Genomic DNA, 16,521 nt, shown 5'->3' with positions numbered 1-16,521 from the left:
CGTGTTCCTCATACCTGATAATGCAGCGATGCTTTGGCTGCAGCATAATATCACTTGCCCTTGCAAAAGGGCTGGCGTTGATGTTGCCGACTGGGGCTCCCATATCTCTTGCATTTTGGGGTCTGCAACATACTTTTCATCTACGTTAGGACTGGCACATTCCTGTCCCTTTTCCCCCTTTTGCGTCAGCAATAGGTATGATGCAATGGGCCATATCACTCCACTAACATAGCTGATTTGTTTTTACACTTAACCTTTCAGGTTTGGCTCATGTAATGGATATGATTGTTGATATCAGCAGGAAGGAGGTGGTGGCAGAATGTGGCTGGAGCAAACCCTGTCCTTTTCATGAGTACCTGGGTTGGCCTGGTGTGTACTACTCTTGAAGTCATGCACACAGGGTGCAGTTAAGCTGATGTAATAAGAGGCAGCTTCTAAAAGGAGCAGTTCTGCTTTCCCTCACTTTCAGGCTTCTCTGTTCCTCGATCCAGCAGCCTCTGTGGTCACAAGGTGGATCAATTCAGCTGTCTGGCCAATGGAAAATTCATTATTTTGGGGGGTGTTATTTTTCCACCAGATCAATCAGCTGACTAGAGTCAGACACTTACCAGATCCCATGTAAGGGATGTGAAGGGAGTACATATACATGAGTTGCAGGCAGGATCACCTTTTCGCAGCAGCCTGCTGTTAGGTCAGCACAGCCAAAAGGCCAGGCTACTGCTGCTGCATTCAGGTGACAGATAACCCAATGTCACACTGATGCTGGAAAGGATCATTCTGTGTCTCAGCACCCTGACATCTGCCTTGTTCTTTCCACTATGGGTGCCTCTGTGACCCAGTGGAGGTGGCTTAGGGAGCACATTAGTGAGGAAAAAACTATTCCTTTTCTTTTTTTTTGCAAGGTTAGTTTCATGGTTAAGCCAGTTCCCTGCAGGGCTGGAGGAGTACTAGGGTAAGTCCCAGAAACAATAGGTCCTCTTAGCTGGGACACGGTGACAGCTTTCTGTAATGTGTCTGTGAGATTGGCTTGACTGTAACGTCATTTATTGAGACATTTAGGCACTGGTGAATTCAACCTGGAAGAGCAGGTCAGCCTTATTTTTTAGCTGTGAGGCAGAAGATGTATATGTAAGGAGAGACCCACCTTACAAGCAGTTCTCTCATCGAAATAGGTGAGAATAGAGTCTGGCAGAAAGGAAGCAACACCTGTACCACTGAGGTAGAAAAGGCAGACTCTGGAGGCTAAGTAAAGCCCCCATAACTCAAGGTACAGAATTTGAGACAAGTACCTTGAATGTTTCTTTATTCCTTATACAAAGAGTAAAGGAATTGGTTTCTGGCATCGAGGGTTCCCTTCCAGGGACTACCTGAATCACTGGAAGCAAGCCATTCACCTGGGATGAACTCAGTTTCTCCAGTATCAACCCTGACATAGAAGACAAAACACCTCACTGAGTCAAAAATCCACTGGGGAAGGAGCAGGATCTTCTCCCCTTGCAGCCATAAACAAGCCGTGGGGATCACAGGGTGGCTTGGGCAGGTGGGGACCCCGGGCGGCCTCCAGCCCAGGCAGGCTCAGCTTTGGGATCGCACCGGGGGTCTCCCTCCAGCCTGGCCTCACACCCTCCAGGAGGGACCTGTGGCCGCCCAGCCCCTGGGCGAGCCTGAATCCCTCTCGCTTCAGCTCGGACCCGACGTCCCTGAGAGGGCTGGTCACTCTCCCTGTCCTCCCCGTGGGTACAGGGTCTCTGCTGGGCGCAGGCCACCAGGAGATGTGGGGACACGGCCCGGGCGGCAGTCCCCGAGCGCAAAGGAGTTAACAGGACTTTCTGCCTCTTCCTGCCCGCGCCTCCTCCACCCTCCTCATTACCTGCACTTTATCACTGCCGGAGCCGCGGCGCGGGGCGGGAGAGGTGGAGGGCCGGCAGGGCTCCCTGCGCCGCCCGGGGGAAGGTGTGCGAGCGGGTCGTGCGAGGCGAGCGCTGCCGGGGGGTGGGAGCGGGGCTGGGGCGACGCGAGGGGCGGGCGGGCAGGCAGGCAGAGCGGGGCTGCGCGCCGCAGCCCGGCAAGGAGGGATGCGGCATGGCCGTGGGCTCCGTGAAGATGCCGTCGCCGTGTGAGGGCGCGGAGCTGACCCGCAGCTGGAGCCCCGGCGGCGGAGCTCAGGAGCCACCGCCGGTGCAGCTGCGGCAGAAGCTGCGGGAGCTGCCGGCACTGCTGCGGAGCGGGCTAACGCTGCGGAGGAAGAGCGCCGTCGCCGCCGGCCGGGTGAGTGAGCGGGTGAGCCCGCGGGCGGTCCGGGGGCCGCCTGCCCGCCGGGGCCGCCCCCCGCCCTGCTCTGCCCTGCCCTGCCGGCGGTGCCCGGGGCAGGCGGGGCGGTGCCCGCAGCGGCCCCGGCCGGGCTGCGATGTGGGGCGGGCCGCGGGCTCTCGGCGCTGGCCCTCCGCGGAGGGCTGCTCGCCGGGAGGGAGAGAGGGAGGGAGGGAGGGAAGCACGGCTACCGGGCGGCTGCGGTCGGGCGGGGCGGCACTTCGGCGGCCCCCGGTCGCGGTGCCCGCGGGCCGGCCGCGGGCTCGGCCCACGTCTGCCCGCTGTGGCTGAAAATTAAATCCCAGCAAGGGTATTTAAGAGCGCGTGTCCCTGTCCCATCTACGGGTTTCTTGTGTGGCTCTTCCATCCTTTTCCCTTTCATGCGGCAGAACGTGTGTGCGCCAGTGCATGCTCTCGTGTGACAGGAGGTGCTGTGCAGGTGTGCTCGGACACTTATGCAAACGTGTGTTAAAGCAGTGAACTTCAGTGTGCCCTAGAGCTGTTGAAGCTGGAACGCCTTCCTGGGCACACTCGGTCCCCAGTCTTGTGTGCCTCCAGACACTGAGGCTGTGCATCGTGGGCATCGTGGAAATCCACACGCAAATGTCACTCAAGTTCACTCAGTTTTAGAAAGGCTGGTGGTACGGCTTTACAGTGCAGGCAGTGCTCTGGTGAAGTACAGCACGACACCACAGTTTATGCCTGTGAAATCTCCCAGCTGTGACTGGAGCCATATGGAGCCAGTGGCATTGCTGTCAGGTCATGGCAAACCTTACTTGCAGGTCAAAAACTGGACAGCAACTCACCATCTGAGTAGTCAAAATGAAGGGGTGGGTTTGCCTGCATGGGGTTGGGTGTGTCTAAGTGGGGAATCAAGTAAGCTGCTGTGTGGTTTTGGTGCACTGATAAATGTGCCTGTGGAGGGAGTTGGTGGGGATAAGTCAGCACAGTGTATATTTGTACCCTCATCAACTTTGTAGTACTTTACCCATGTAAATAAATGCTTTCTCTGCATGGGGAAGTTGTTGTGAAATATAGTGGGGTGTGAATTTAACACCAAACTTCCTGGGTGAATGGTTTGTTATAAGAAGATGTACACACAAGGAAGATAAATAGGATTGAGGTGGCATATAAATTTACAGCAGAATAGCTATTTCTGAGTAATATTCTTATTCAGAAGATTCCTATTCTAGATTAATTTCTTTCCTCAAGAAGTTTAATCCACAGGATAAAGACTAGTCTGTATGGAGATGCCTAATGATTTTTATTGTTCAGGTGAAATAGTAATCCAAAATGACAAATTGTCCATATGAACACAGAGCTGAGGGGATTCAATTAATCTGAAATAGCCAAGTCGTGCTCTGCCCTAACAGGATGTTTACAACAGATATCTTTCTTCCAATGAAGATGAGTCCTTTTCTGAATTGAGTTTAATTTGTTCCACTTTAAAAGCATACTACGAAAGGAGTGGAGTAAGTGTGCAGTGAGGAGGTAAGAAGCAGTGTAGAACTGCTGCTGGTAAAGGTGTTTGCTTGCAGGCGGGTCTGAAGCAGTTTTAGCACAACAAATTCATGAGGCTTCAGGGAGCCGCCATGCAGAGCAGGCTGTTTTATCCTCATGGTTATTCCTCAGCGTTACTGAAAGCATTTGACGAGTGGTACAGCAGTTACTCTGTAAATATTTGGGGTGGGTGAGTTAACACCCTGGTGAGAAGCCTAGGTAGCTCCTGGGTCATGCAGCTCCTCAGTCATGCTTCCCGCAGCCTTGGTCTAGCCTTGCTTCATACAGTCCCAGCTGAGGCTCTGCCTGTCTTTGCTGATGTGCCGCGCTACGGACCAGCAAACACAGAGTGACAGATTTAGTGGTGGTGACATCTGTGGCTTCACTTCGCAGTACCCTGTGGGTCATCTTGCAAAGTTTTTCTTGAACTGTCTGTCCTGGCAGGAAGCAGGCTGGAGGGAGGATGGTGAGTTTGTAAGGTGGTCTGGGGTCAACCCAGCAGATCTTGGATCAATGGGTGATGCTGTGTGGAGATGCTGTATGGCTCCGGCAGGACCTTCTGGCCTGTGGCTTAGTCCTGCATGGAGAACCGGACTGCTGTGCTCTGCCATCTCTGGGTTTGCAGGAGTTCTTCTGAAATGGAGTTATTCAGTAACACAAGTGCCTGGTGGGGTGTTCTGAGGTGCAGGTAGTGCTAAGAGTCCAGTAGTGACATTAATGTCACCTGTTCCCTTTGGAAGCAAAGTGGGCACCTGGGGTGCATGGATGGTCTCTCCCACATGTGCAATTCTCCAGGGAGCAGTCTGGCTCTGTTGGTAGTGTCCTGTGCATGTGCCTTTTCCCCCCAAGAAATGGAATTTTAGGGACATAACACTTTTCACGTATTTGTATTAATGTAGAGAAGAACTTCAACCCTGAAAATGACAGTATTTGGGAGAGTGAAAGAATATGTTAGAATAATAAAATGCAGCATTTCTTTATACTTTCCCTTTTAAACATGACTCTTAAAAAAGGTCTTAAGGTAGGAGAAAGGTTGAGTAACACAAATATAAAACAAAGATTCCTTTTTTTTTTACTTCAACAAAATATTTCAAGTTAATCCAAAGTTAATTTTTGGAGGGTTTTGTTTGCTTATGAAATGTCTATTCCATCTCTCCCTTTGGAAAAAAAAAAATAACAACCTTAGTCTGATCTTCCTCTCCAGTGACTTTTTCTTTGTGGTTTTTTGTTTGTTCAAACACCAAGCTGAGAGTCTTATTTGTCCAGCTGGTTTCATCAGGAATGTTGCTCTCTTAGGTGCGCTGTTTTCAAGTAAATGCTGACCAGCTGAAATTCTGGCTTGTTTAATTTCCTAGAAAAATATTATGACCCCTGAACAGGGGGTCTGACTCTGATGCTGACTCGCCAAGGGACTGCCTGCAGTGCAGTTTGCTTCCACATCTATGAAGCAGGGATAACCCACATGTGTGCATGCTTGGGGACTATGGATAATAAAATGTAATGGAAGTGTTAAGAGTGCTGTAACTCTTTTAAGAATGTACCTTACTGCTTGCTTTTCAAATACTTCCTGTGGTGAGGGGGGAGGAAAGCATTGCTTTGTGTGGTAGAGGGTAATATACAAAAAAAAAAAATCAAATACATTTTGCAAAGTAATATGGGGTGGAATAAGCTTCTAAAATCTGTTTGGGCCTCTCAGTCCTTGGCACTAAACTATCTGAAAATTGTGACCAGAGATGGGAGTAACTGAAATGTAATGTAACAAAATAAGCACTTCCCTCTCGGCTCAGGGAACCTAAGAACTGGAGTACAAGTGGGTATGTTTGGCTTTCTGGATCAATTGGCTTATATTGGATGTTGGGATACATCCAATTTTAATACATGTGAAAAACTTAGAGGTGGAAAAACACCTTGTAGAAAAGCTGTAGTAGCTGTCCTGCTGCATTGTTCGTGTGCTGTGGAGCCAGGTAAATACCAATGCACTCTACTGCTTCTGTCATTTAAATAAAACCAACCTCCAGTTCCTTGGCTAGGGAAGCCCATTAAAGCTTCTGAACTTTGAACTGGATGTTGGCCTTGTCCCCGATAGTGTTTTTCCTTAAATTCAGTCTTGGGGCAGGTGCAGCACAGATACCTGAGACAGCACTGGTGGTTAGGCTGCAGTTGCACAGTGAGCTGTGAGGTGTGGGTTTTACTCCTTATCCTCTGCCTGGTGCATCTTTGTTTCTGCTGGATAAAACAGCAGAAATGGTCCAATATTTTGCTGTGGTAGTTGTGTGTGTGCGTGCCAGAGCTTGTGCAGAGGCAGAGGAGGGATTTGTTGCAGTGGGTCACTGTGCCCTGTGGCACCATTCCCCTCTGCCATGTGTTTTCTCAGAATCTTAAGAAACTGTGACCTTTATGTTTCCTGCTTTGCCTCCTTGAGGTATATGTTAAGCATACACGTAATAAGCATGAGTATTTTGGTTATGAAGTGTCTTTGCTGTTCTTCTGGTTCTTGCCAAAGATGTCTTCCTCTCCTCCCCTTTTTCTTATAATTAGTGATGAAATACAGGTTCCTATCCCTGGAAGCACCAGAAACACCAGTGGTGAGGTCCCACAGGCACATCGGTATAGCTGTCACTCCACCTTGCCAAAGATCCTTTTCACCACACTCGGTTGCACTCTTAATGGAGCTAATGCTGCTCCTGAGTGTCTCCTGAGAGAGCAGGGAAATGCTCAGAAATCAGAGGAGGAATTACCACGCACACACACAGAGACACACACACACATAGTTTTAATGACCTCCTCTGCTTTCTAGCTTCACATTTATGCAGAAGTGAAATACTGTTTTTATATGTGAGCATGGATGTTGCTGTTTGTCACAGTAGTGGAGCTGGAAAACCTTTTGGATGTCATGGTTCAAGCCCCATTACTCTGATATTGTGAAAGATCTTTCGGGCCCTCTACAAACCATCGGGCATGCCTTTTGGCTTGCTGGAAGTTGAAGAGATACCATGACTATTTTCTCTTCTGAGACCCTGTAATGACTTTTGTGAGGTTCCTAGAGGTCTTCGGCCATACAAATATTCTCAGACTGTCTTCACCTTAGCTCTGAGTGACAGCTCTGCTGTACGTATGTGTCAGGATGGAAACTGACTGTAGGGTTACAGGTTGAAAATAAACCACAGAAGTTAGAGTCTGGATGCTAAAAGTTTACAAGAGTTCAGGGTGAGAGTGGAGAGGTTCAAGGAAGAAAAATGTATTGAACATACATAATCCTCATCAGACGCAGAAGGTTCCTGAGCTGAAAATAGCTGGAGGGTTGGAGCATATTAGAGATATCTTTCATATACTCTGGCACTAGCAGTTGTCATGCTGTTGGAGGCAACTCTTCTTTGGCAGGGGAAAAAAAATCAAATTATATGCAATCTGTTTTAATTAAATGAAGTATCTGAACCTCTCACCCTACATTTTGCTAAACTTTTATTTGTCTCTTGTAAGAAGCTTTCAGTTGCTTATGTCAGTCAAGTTACTTTCCTCTAGTTAATTCATCCTGTTATTGGGGAAACCGTAGTGTTGTAGATGAAGTTTTGCCAGGACGCTGGAAATTCCATGCTGGAAATACTCAGAATTTCCAGTCTTCCTTTCTGTGGCTACCTTATGCTGCTTGATAGTTACATTTTGATTGAGCCAAGCATGTAGCTCTGCCTTGAACTCAGGTAAACTTCCCACTAACGACTGACATTTATAGCAGTCCATATCCTTGTTGGCAGCTTCTCAGCTTAGTAGTGCCTGAGTGACCTTGTTTTTCATGTTGCTGAATTACACTCTTCCTGATGTTCCAATTCTTGAAGTCACCTGATCTTCTTGTACTCTATTCTGTTTACATTTGCTTTGACAATGCCTCCAATTTTGTGCCATCAACACATTTCACTAGCACTTTTATGCTCATTTGACCAATGTTGTTAATGACAGGAGGAGGAAAAAAATCAGGAGAACAATTGCTGTGGTACCTATGTTTATATATGCTACAGAGGCTTTAATTTTGGAATTTCTCCTGCATAAGAAAGATGCAGGGTTGTGGTGTATAGATACCGTACTGGCTGAAATCAGTGCCATGACAAAAATAGCGATTGGCTCAGTGAATTGAAAATTTTACTGTCGGAAGTATTATTGAAGTAGGCTGATTGATATTGGTGGCATTTTGCTTTAAAGCCTGCCATAGAGGTTCTACTCAGTAACTTAATACCCCCATCACTTTGACAGTTATTATGTGACTAAAAATAGTCATGGTAAGTAGTCTTGAATTTTTCCTATTGTAATCAGGCTTATTATGAATTCCCACTAAATGTATTTGATTAAGATAATTGTCTTTCACAGTATCCTTTAACTTGTCAGGTCTGTGGCTGGTGACACATGAAATGTTGAGTAATGAGTAAAATAGCTTAGTGACAGTGACCATGTTAGCTATGGGGAATTTCAGTGTCTCTTGTGTTTATTTGCATAATAACTTGTTTCATAGCCAGTGTTCAGTGAATTACTAAATTGAGAATACTTCTTAATTAGCCCATGTGTTATGACATCTGAGAAGTTATGCCTGGGTTTGATTAACTACAGATGAGTGAAATGGAAGGCAAACCCCCTCTTCTGCCCTAGGATAAATTTTGAAGAATGTGGAGTTATTTTTCTCCCTGAGACCGCGGATTAGTCTGGGTGCCAGGATGATGCCCACTGCCTGTGGTCTTACAATGGCACGAGGTGTGAGGCTGGCAATGCCTGGGCTGATGTCTTGTCTGCTTTCTAGCATCCTTGGGAAGGTCCAGGTGCAGCACTAGGAGGTGCCACTGCCAAAGCATGAGGAAGAGGTGCCATCATGTGGCTCTTGCTCATGGAAGGTGCATAAAATTGACATCCACACAGAAAAAGTACAGCAGCTTGCCCTAAGCTATGGGGCAGGTTCTGTTCCCTTAATCTGTTTTGGCCAGAGCATATCCAAGTAAATCCCTCTTGGATCCACAGTCAGCTGCTATAAAACATGGTCTTACCTTTAACCCCTTGCCCAAACTGCAAATAGAGCTCAAGCTGAAAACACCTTGAGTTAATTTTGCCCATGCTCATGCTCCTTTTCTGGTGTTGGTCATAACAGCTTCAGTTAGGGATTCAGAAAGAAAATATCAATCAGCCCTGCACATTTTTGTAATTCTGGTTGAACAAGGATCTCACTCCTTTCAGTTTTGTTTTTCGTCCTGTTTCTAAGGGATGTAGACTGCAGATCCTCAGATGTGGTGCTGTCATGTGGCAGGCTTAGAAACCTATCAAGGAAATCCATGTCGGAAATAAGATCAACTCCATTGGAATTAAAAGGAACGTATTTGAGTATTTGCAAAATTTCTGCTAGTGTTACATCTTGATGAAAGCCTCAATTTAAATGTGAGCTGATTGTCCCCTTTATGTATTTAAAGAAAATAAAATTAACTTTGTGGAATTGTATAGTTTAATTTGTTTGGTTGTAAACCTGTATTATTGGTTAATTCACGCTTAGATTTCCCAGCCGCCAGGATGAATGAACAACGCCGTACTATACAATTATGACAAACTCCGTTAAGGTTTGTATTCAGCTGTTGTTACTCGTATGGCTTCAGTGGTTTGAATTCCATTTGTGGCGTGAGGAAATTGCAAAACAAGCTGTGCATTTTTATGCTGATGAAAATGCTGAAAAAGACAGTAATAGCTTTGTAAAAGGGGAAAAGAAAAAGAAAGGAAAGCAGAATATGCCATCTTTTTAAGCTAATTCACAGAAAGCCATTGTAATAAGCCAGATTTATCTTTAACAAAGTAATATTTCATATGAGAAAGGAAAGTGCTTGTTCTTTATACTTACACTATGTAACTTTATACTTACACTGTATAAAGTATGTCATACTGTATACTGTATAAACTTCATATTTATGCTACATAATTTGCTTATTCAGTTATAGCCAAAGTGCTCCTGTCCACCCATGGTTTCTGACCTTGTCCCAGGGGGGTGCTGGGTGGAACAGCCGGTGTGTGAAACGGTGGGATTCAGTATGCAGACTTTTGGTCTGGCTCTCTTGAGCTACTCGAGACTCTATATGGGTCTCACTATGTTTCTATGCCTGAGCACTGGGCACCCCGATGCTGTAGGTCTGGTCACACAGTCGTCTCCTTGGGATGTGAGCCATCCTCTGTTGGAAGTTCGTATTAATGCTTAGAAAAAGAGCCTTAATGTTGGCTGGAGCTCAGTATGGTGCTATAGGTCTGAAAATAAAACGGGACACCTCTTAGCTCTGGACAGAGTGAGAATGCCCTGTTCTTCTGTAGTCCCTCAGGGCTGGCTTAGCTGGGCTATCTATACATTGCTCTTCTCTTCATGCGCAGACTCCTAAACCTCTTTTTCCCCAAATCGGGCTGCCTTGCATATCCCATAGGGTACATATGCATGGTTCCATTTCAGTGGAATGTTTTAGGTTTGTTTTTATTATCTCCTGTATAAACTCAATGTATGACACCTTTTGATTTAAACATTTCTCATTATATCTATGCTTTTGGCAAAAGTTTAAGGATAAAAATTAAGTCATTTGGCTCTGAAGTTAAAAGCCATGGAAGCAGGATCTGAGTATTTTAAAGTTCCAGGTGTAAAAGGCAGTAGCTATTCATAATTGTCACTATGTCTTTTATCTCAGGTAACTTAGGGTTTGTTTTGGGTTAGTCTGACCTTGTAAAATGATCTATTTGTGGCTGTTGTATTAAGCTAGGGTCAATTATTAATATTTAAATCCTACAGTATACACTTTTCTCTGATGAATTCCTTTTTTACAAGATACTTTCCTGGAGAGGACACAGCAGGCTAACTGATTAAAAGTAAAAATATTTTTTTTATAGTGCAAAAAGACAATATTCTGCTGATTGGGATGGAAAAAACCCCTTGAGTCTATATAAATACCAGTAGAGCTGTATTCATGGCATCAGTAAGGATTTTTTTTGCCTTCAATTTTAGAACTGAATTAGCCCATTAACGCTTAAAGTGCTGGATGGTTTCTAGTTTGTATTTTTTAAAAGATTGATTGTGGGGAATGCAACTTTATTTTTTTACCTTGATTTTGAGGGGCTGCCTTTCTTTCCTTTCTTCCTGAACCTCATACCTAAGTCTCTATATAACTGAGCCACACATGGGCTACATGAGTTAGAGCAGTAAGGAAAGAAATTGTTCAGAATCTCTCCAGCATTCCTGTGGGTTAATTATGGAGTGGGTTTTATATGTGTGTGCTTTATTGTGATCTGCTGGTAGCTTGTCCTGTGGCTGGCCCTTCTGAGCATCTTTGCAGGACTTGTGTCAGCATTGTCATTGGGACTGTGGAACAAGCAGCACCAAGCCAGGGGCACTGTCAAAGCAAGCCCTTCATCACGCTATAGATGGTATGCAAGTGTGCAGGTCAGTACTGAGGAGCAGTAAACCAGCAGAAGTACTGCATTTTGGATTAAAAATCCCTAACCCCGCCTCCAACAGAAAATTGAGATCCAGACCACTTGCGAGCATCAAGAATTTATGGTATGGGCTTGGGGGAGGGAGAGGGAGGGAGAGCAGGTGTTTGAGTTTTGTTAATTTTTATTTTAGGATGATAGGCATTTAATTGTGGTTTTCTGGCCAAGTTGTGGCTGAGAGAGTTAGACCCAGTAATTCTAAAACCCTTTGTAATTTCAGATGGCTGTGGTAATAATTTGCTGTCATAGACTGCTATGGCACGCTGTTAAGCAGATGCTCCATTTCATCCCATAGGTGAATACACTTTAGTGGTGCATAAATTGATTTTTAAAATATGGAAAGGAGAGGAGAAAAACAATGCACATGCATGGTTAGCTCTGAAAGTCACAAAGCTGTTGTTTACTGGATGGCTGAAGAAATGAGCTGAAAGAATCCCTTAGATCTGGTCTGGGTCCCAGCTTGTGTACAATCCAGTGCTTTGTTGCAGTTTGTCATTTCTGCAATGCCTGAAGCCTCTTGGCAGCGAAAGCAAATTTGGGGTGCGCGCTGCAAGTCTGCTACTGAATCTGTGTTGCAGGACGAACAGAGATTTGTGGTCTTAAGCAGGACAAAACTCTTGGGAGATGCAAGTCCTAAAGGAACAAAAGCAGAATCTAGTGGTTAGCTGGCATAAAAGAAAAGTGAGGACACAGCGTATCCCAAGTTTAAGTGTGTTTCAATTTAAGGATGACACCTGTCCATACTAGCACAAATTTGTGCATGGGAATTCTACAAAGCAGTCTTCCCCAGCATTTTGTTAGAAAAAAAAAAATAGTTAAGAAACTAAATATTATCCTGCTAGATGTATTATAAACTGTAAACATAACCAAAATTTAACTTCTGTTCACAAAGAATGGCATAATTATGTCCAAAAATGGAACTTTGATACTTTAAAAAATTATACTGTGCATATCATCCTAAAGCTATACTTTGTCAGCTCAAAGTTTTTACAAATGATTAAAAAACCTGTTCTCTTTATTCCTCAGTATCCACTGAGGATATGTATGAAAGAGACGGATAAAACTGGTCAGCCTGTTAGAGCTGTAGTTCATAAATAGTGTCTTTGTAATTGTCTTTGACAGCAATTGCTGGAATAAAATACATAAAATGCAAAAATAATAATGGCAGCTAAATGAATACCTCTTTATTTATATTTCTATTATTGTGTTGAGGGATACAAAGAGGAACATTCAGCAGATATTTAATTTCTTGTTTTATCTCATTAAACAGACAGTCCCAAAATAAATGAGTTTCAGATTAGTTTTACTAAAGCTATTTATCTAATTATGGCTTTCACTGCGCTTGAATGAATGGCTGCAAATCAATAGGTCTCTTAGGTTGCCAGGACATGCATTAAAACTGGTGAGTCTCCAAGCTGAATAGCAGGAGTGATGTCTCTTGTTTTTTTCCACTGAGATATCTGTCCTCGGTATACAGAGAATGCATAAACTGAGAATTTATCTGAAGCTCTGCTTAAAAAAAAAATCCCATTTTTAAGTTGATTATTTGCAATTCAATGTAGCTATAAATATTTACATTACACTAGTAGGGGTACATTACACACACACACACTCTGCCCTCCCTTGCCCCAATTATTTCAGAAGAAGCTGATAAAAAACATTGTAGTGGGTCAAGATGATGGTTCATCTAGTCCTATATCCATAATTTTTAAGGTTAATCTAACAGGTAACAGTTTCAGCCACAAATATAAAATTTCTTGTGATTTCAAGAGAGTGTGTGGGCAAATGTGTTGTATAGTCTGCCTTTCACATTGCTTTATTTTTTTCCAGTTTCAAATAGTCAGAGATACCTTATATTCCGATGCTTGGAGGTTGTTACCATTAACTGTTCTAGTTACAGCTTTTCACATTACACATACACAAATCCAACGTTTTAATGAATCTGGCTAGTGTTTGGGCTTCAGGCTCATCTTGGAATTCACATTTACAGAGCTTGTGTGTGCGATTTGGTGATAATGCCTTTACAGGGGAAGGAAAAATATGTTGTGTTTTATTCTGTTAATGAAAACATTTCCTTTTATTAGCTTTGAATATCCCACCTTTAATTTCAGTGACCCTTCTGTTGTTCCTCTGAGGCAAGGAACTTCCAACTTCTGTACAGTTAGTTTTTATATATTCTTTTTTACAGCTGTTTTTTAAAGCAAGAAATCCCAGCCTCTCTAGGTATCTTTTTCCATGCTATAATCATTTTTGTTACCTTGTTTTGAACTCTATCTGGTTCTGCAGTGTCCCTTTGAACTTGTGATGGCTTGTGCTGAATGTAATATTCTAGATGAGACTGCACCACTGATTTATATAAATCATGCCATTTCCTCCCTCTATCCATCATGTAGGCTTTTCATCCTAACAGTTTGCTATCTTTTTAGTGTTCCTGGTGGCACCTATTAGTTTTTCACTGAAATGTCTTCACAGCCATCGAGGTTGCTTTCTTGAAGTTGATATAGTTAATTTAAAACCATGTAAGTTGTCAGCAGTTTTTCCTTCCATGGGTGTTACTTTGCCTTTGATGTAGATAAACAATTTAACACAGAGTTGTCCACTCACCTACCAGATAATGGACTTCGGGTCCATCTAAAGTTGTTGATAGAGTTGTGATTGTGACTAACCAAAATCATACAAGCAAAATTTGTTTATCTTGATACTGACATCAAAAATACATTTTATTAAACAGCATTCGGCCTAGGTTGTAACGTTGGGGCATCTCTCAATATTCCTTAATGAAAACAACATGTTTAATCCTGTTCTTGTCCCTTATTACTTCACTTTTTCTTGATCAAGTACAATATTTTGCTTCTGCAGGAAAGATTGTTTTAGCTTCTTTTGAGGAGTTCTGTGTGTTGGGGTGAATCTATGCTATCCCTGTTGAAGTTGGAGGTCCAACTGTAGAGTATTACTGTGTAGGGGGTCCCTGAACATGCAAGAAAACCAGCTAATATCATGTCAGTCTTGACTTTGTTACAATATACTGTGTCAAAGGTTTTCCTGCTCTTGTGAGGAATATGAGAATGTACATGACTGGTGAAGCTCCTGTTTGATGGTGGGCAACTGTCTGGAAGGCTCTACACAGACTAGTAACCAACAACTTTGTTAATCTTTGGGCAGAAGTGTTGATCTGCTTGAGGGCAGGAAGGCTTTGCAGAGGGATCTGGACAGGCTGGATCAGTGGGCTGTGGCCAATGGTATGAGGTTCAACAAGGCAAAGTGCGGGATCCTGCCCTCGGGTCACACCAACCCCTTGCAACGCTCCAGGCTTGGGGAGAGTGGCTGGAAAGCTGCTCAGTGGAAAAGGACCTGGGGATGCTGATTGGCAGCCAGCTGAACATGAGCAGCTTGTGCCCAGGCAGCCAAGAAGGCCAACAGCATCCTGGTCTGTATCAGCATCAGTGTGGCAGCAGGGCCAGGGCAGTGATTGCCCCCCTGTACTGGGCACTGGTGAGGCTGCTGCTCAAATCCTGTGTTCAGTTCTGGGCACCTCTCTACAAGAAAGTCATTGAGGTGCTGGAGTGGGTCCAGAGGAGGGCAACAGAGCTGGTGAAGGGTCTGGAGCACAAGTCTGAGGAGGAACAGCTGAGGGACCTAGGGGGCTTTAGTCTGGAGAAGAGAAGGCTCTGAGAGGACCTTATCCCTCTCTACAGCTACCTGAAGGGAGGTTGTAGGGAGGCAGGGGTTGGTCTTTTCTCCCCGGTAACAAGCAATAGGACAAGAGGTAACAGTCTCAAGCTGTGCCAGGGGAGGTTTAGACTGGGTATTAGGAACAATTTCGTCACAAAGAGGGTGATCAGGTACTGGAACAGACTGCCCTGTCACTGTTCCTGGAAGTGTTGAAACACCGTGTAGATGAGGCCCTTAGTGATATGGTTTAGTGGTGGACTTGGCAGTCCTGGGGTAATGGTTGGACTTGATGATCTTAAAGGTCTTTTCCAACCTAGCAGATTCTGTGATTTTATGAAATACTCTCTAAGCAGCACTCTGCAACAATATCTCTTGGCTCTGATGCTATCAGTATTTTCTTTAAAAACCTGCCATGATGGAGTAGAGAATATGCTGTAAGAAGTACCTACCTGTCCAGTACATCAAAGAAGATAAAACAGGGAGGAGAAAAGCGTGTTTTGGTCTTTGCAACTTTATGGTAAACCTGCTACTAGGAGCAAAACTATGTAACAGCTAAACCACCAAAGATTTTTGAAGGATGTCACATTACAGACAGCTGTTCTCTAATCCTGTAAAGCTCTTTATTAAACACAGAGACACACAATGTCCCTGTAGTGGACTGTTGCACTTAAGCACAAAGTGTAGCAAACAGAGCAACACTGCTATTAAATCAAAGTTGTGGTCTTACTAAAAGCAATGCAAACTTACACTCTGAGAATCCATTTACTGTGGCTGCAGAAAAGGACCAACTTCAGTTGCTTATTAATAGCAAGACGTGTTACAAGAAAATTTATAGCAGGATGGTGGGAGTGGATAAGGAATTACATTCTTCCATTCTGTAAATAAAAATAATTCCAAAGAAGCTATCCAGAGCCAATAATTTTGTCTGGTTTATAAACCAGCGTTAAAAGCTGTCCCCTGTCACTGAAGAGCTGATGGTAAATTTTGTGAGACTTCCAAACCTGGAAACCTGTTTTTTTAATCTTTTATTTGAGTAAAGCAAGAAAACAAAGTGAATCTTCATCCCTTGCTTTAGCAGTTCTTGGTGTTATCTGACTTTTAGAAACAAAGCTAAATACTCAGGGTCTGTGAGTCATCTTCTTTTCAGCCTGAGCCAACTCCAGTTTCAGTTTGTGTCTTCTTGTTTCTTTATACCATGACTTTTTCCCTCCTAAGTTAGTCATTGTTATCTCTTGGCACAGTGGAGAAGTTAAAAATGTCAACAAGCATGAGGCATGCTAAAAGCATGCAAACAAACCTCCCGTGTAATCTTCCAAACCTCAGAGTGTTCCTGTTCCCATTACTTTGTTGTTCGTGAACTCATCTGATCTTTTGATCATATCCTGGTGGAGGGAGCAGGGAGGAGAATTCCAAGGCAAGGGTTTACTGACCAGGAATGGTGTCCCAGAGGCTTTCTGCAGTTTACTTCTGGTGTGTTTAGTGCCTACAACAGATATTATGGCATTGCATAGAGAAAAGGCAGTGAATAGATTAGCAGTGAAAAAAAAAATCTTTGCA

At 44.1% G+C, this 16,521-nt stretch overlaps 1 protein-coding gene across 2 annotated transcripts in view; it reads left to right on the top strand.

The window, feature by feature from the left end:
- Positions 1–2,006: 2,006 nt before the first annotated feature.
- Positions 2,007–16,521, top strand: part of RAPGEF5 (Rap guanine nucleotide exchange factor 5) — a 163,642-nt gene continuing 149,127 nt past the window's right edge. The window contains exon 1 of one of the 2 annotated variants that reach the window (XM_030486562.1): positions 2,007–2,268. In XM_030486562.1, coding sequence (XP_030342422.1) covers positions 2,083–2,268 — 186 coding nt within the window. In that variant the 5' untranslated portion in view covers positions 2,007–2,082. Of the gene's footprint in view, positions 2,281–16,521 lie in introns of both variants that reach the window. The other variant, XM_030486553.1, reaches the window with a different exon arrangement.

The sequence above is a fragment of the Strigops habroptila genome, chromosome 1, assembly GCF_004027225.2.
Source record: "Strigops habroptila isolate Jane chromosome 1, bStrHab1.2.pri, whole genome shotgun sequence".
NCBI classification, from domain to species: Eukaryota; Metazoa; Chordata; class Aves; order Psittaciformes; family Psittacidae; genus Strigops; species Strigops habroptila.
This window is presented reverse-complemented; position numbering and strand designations above follow the sequence as displayed.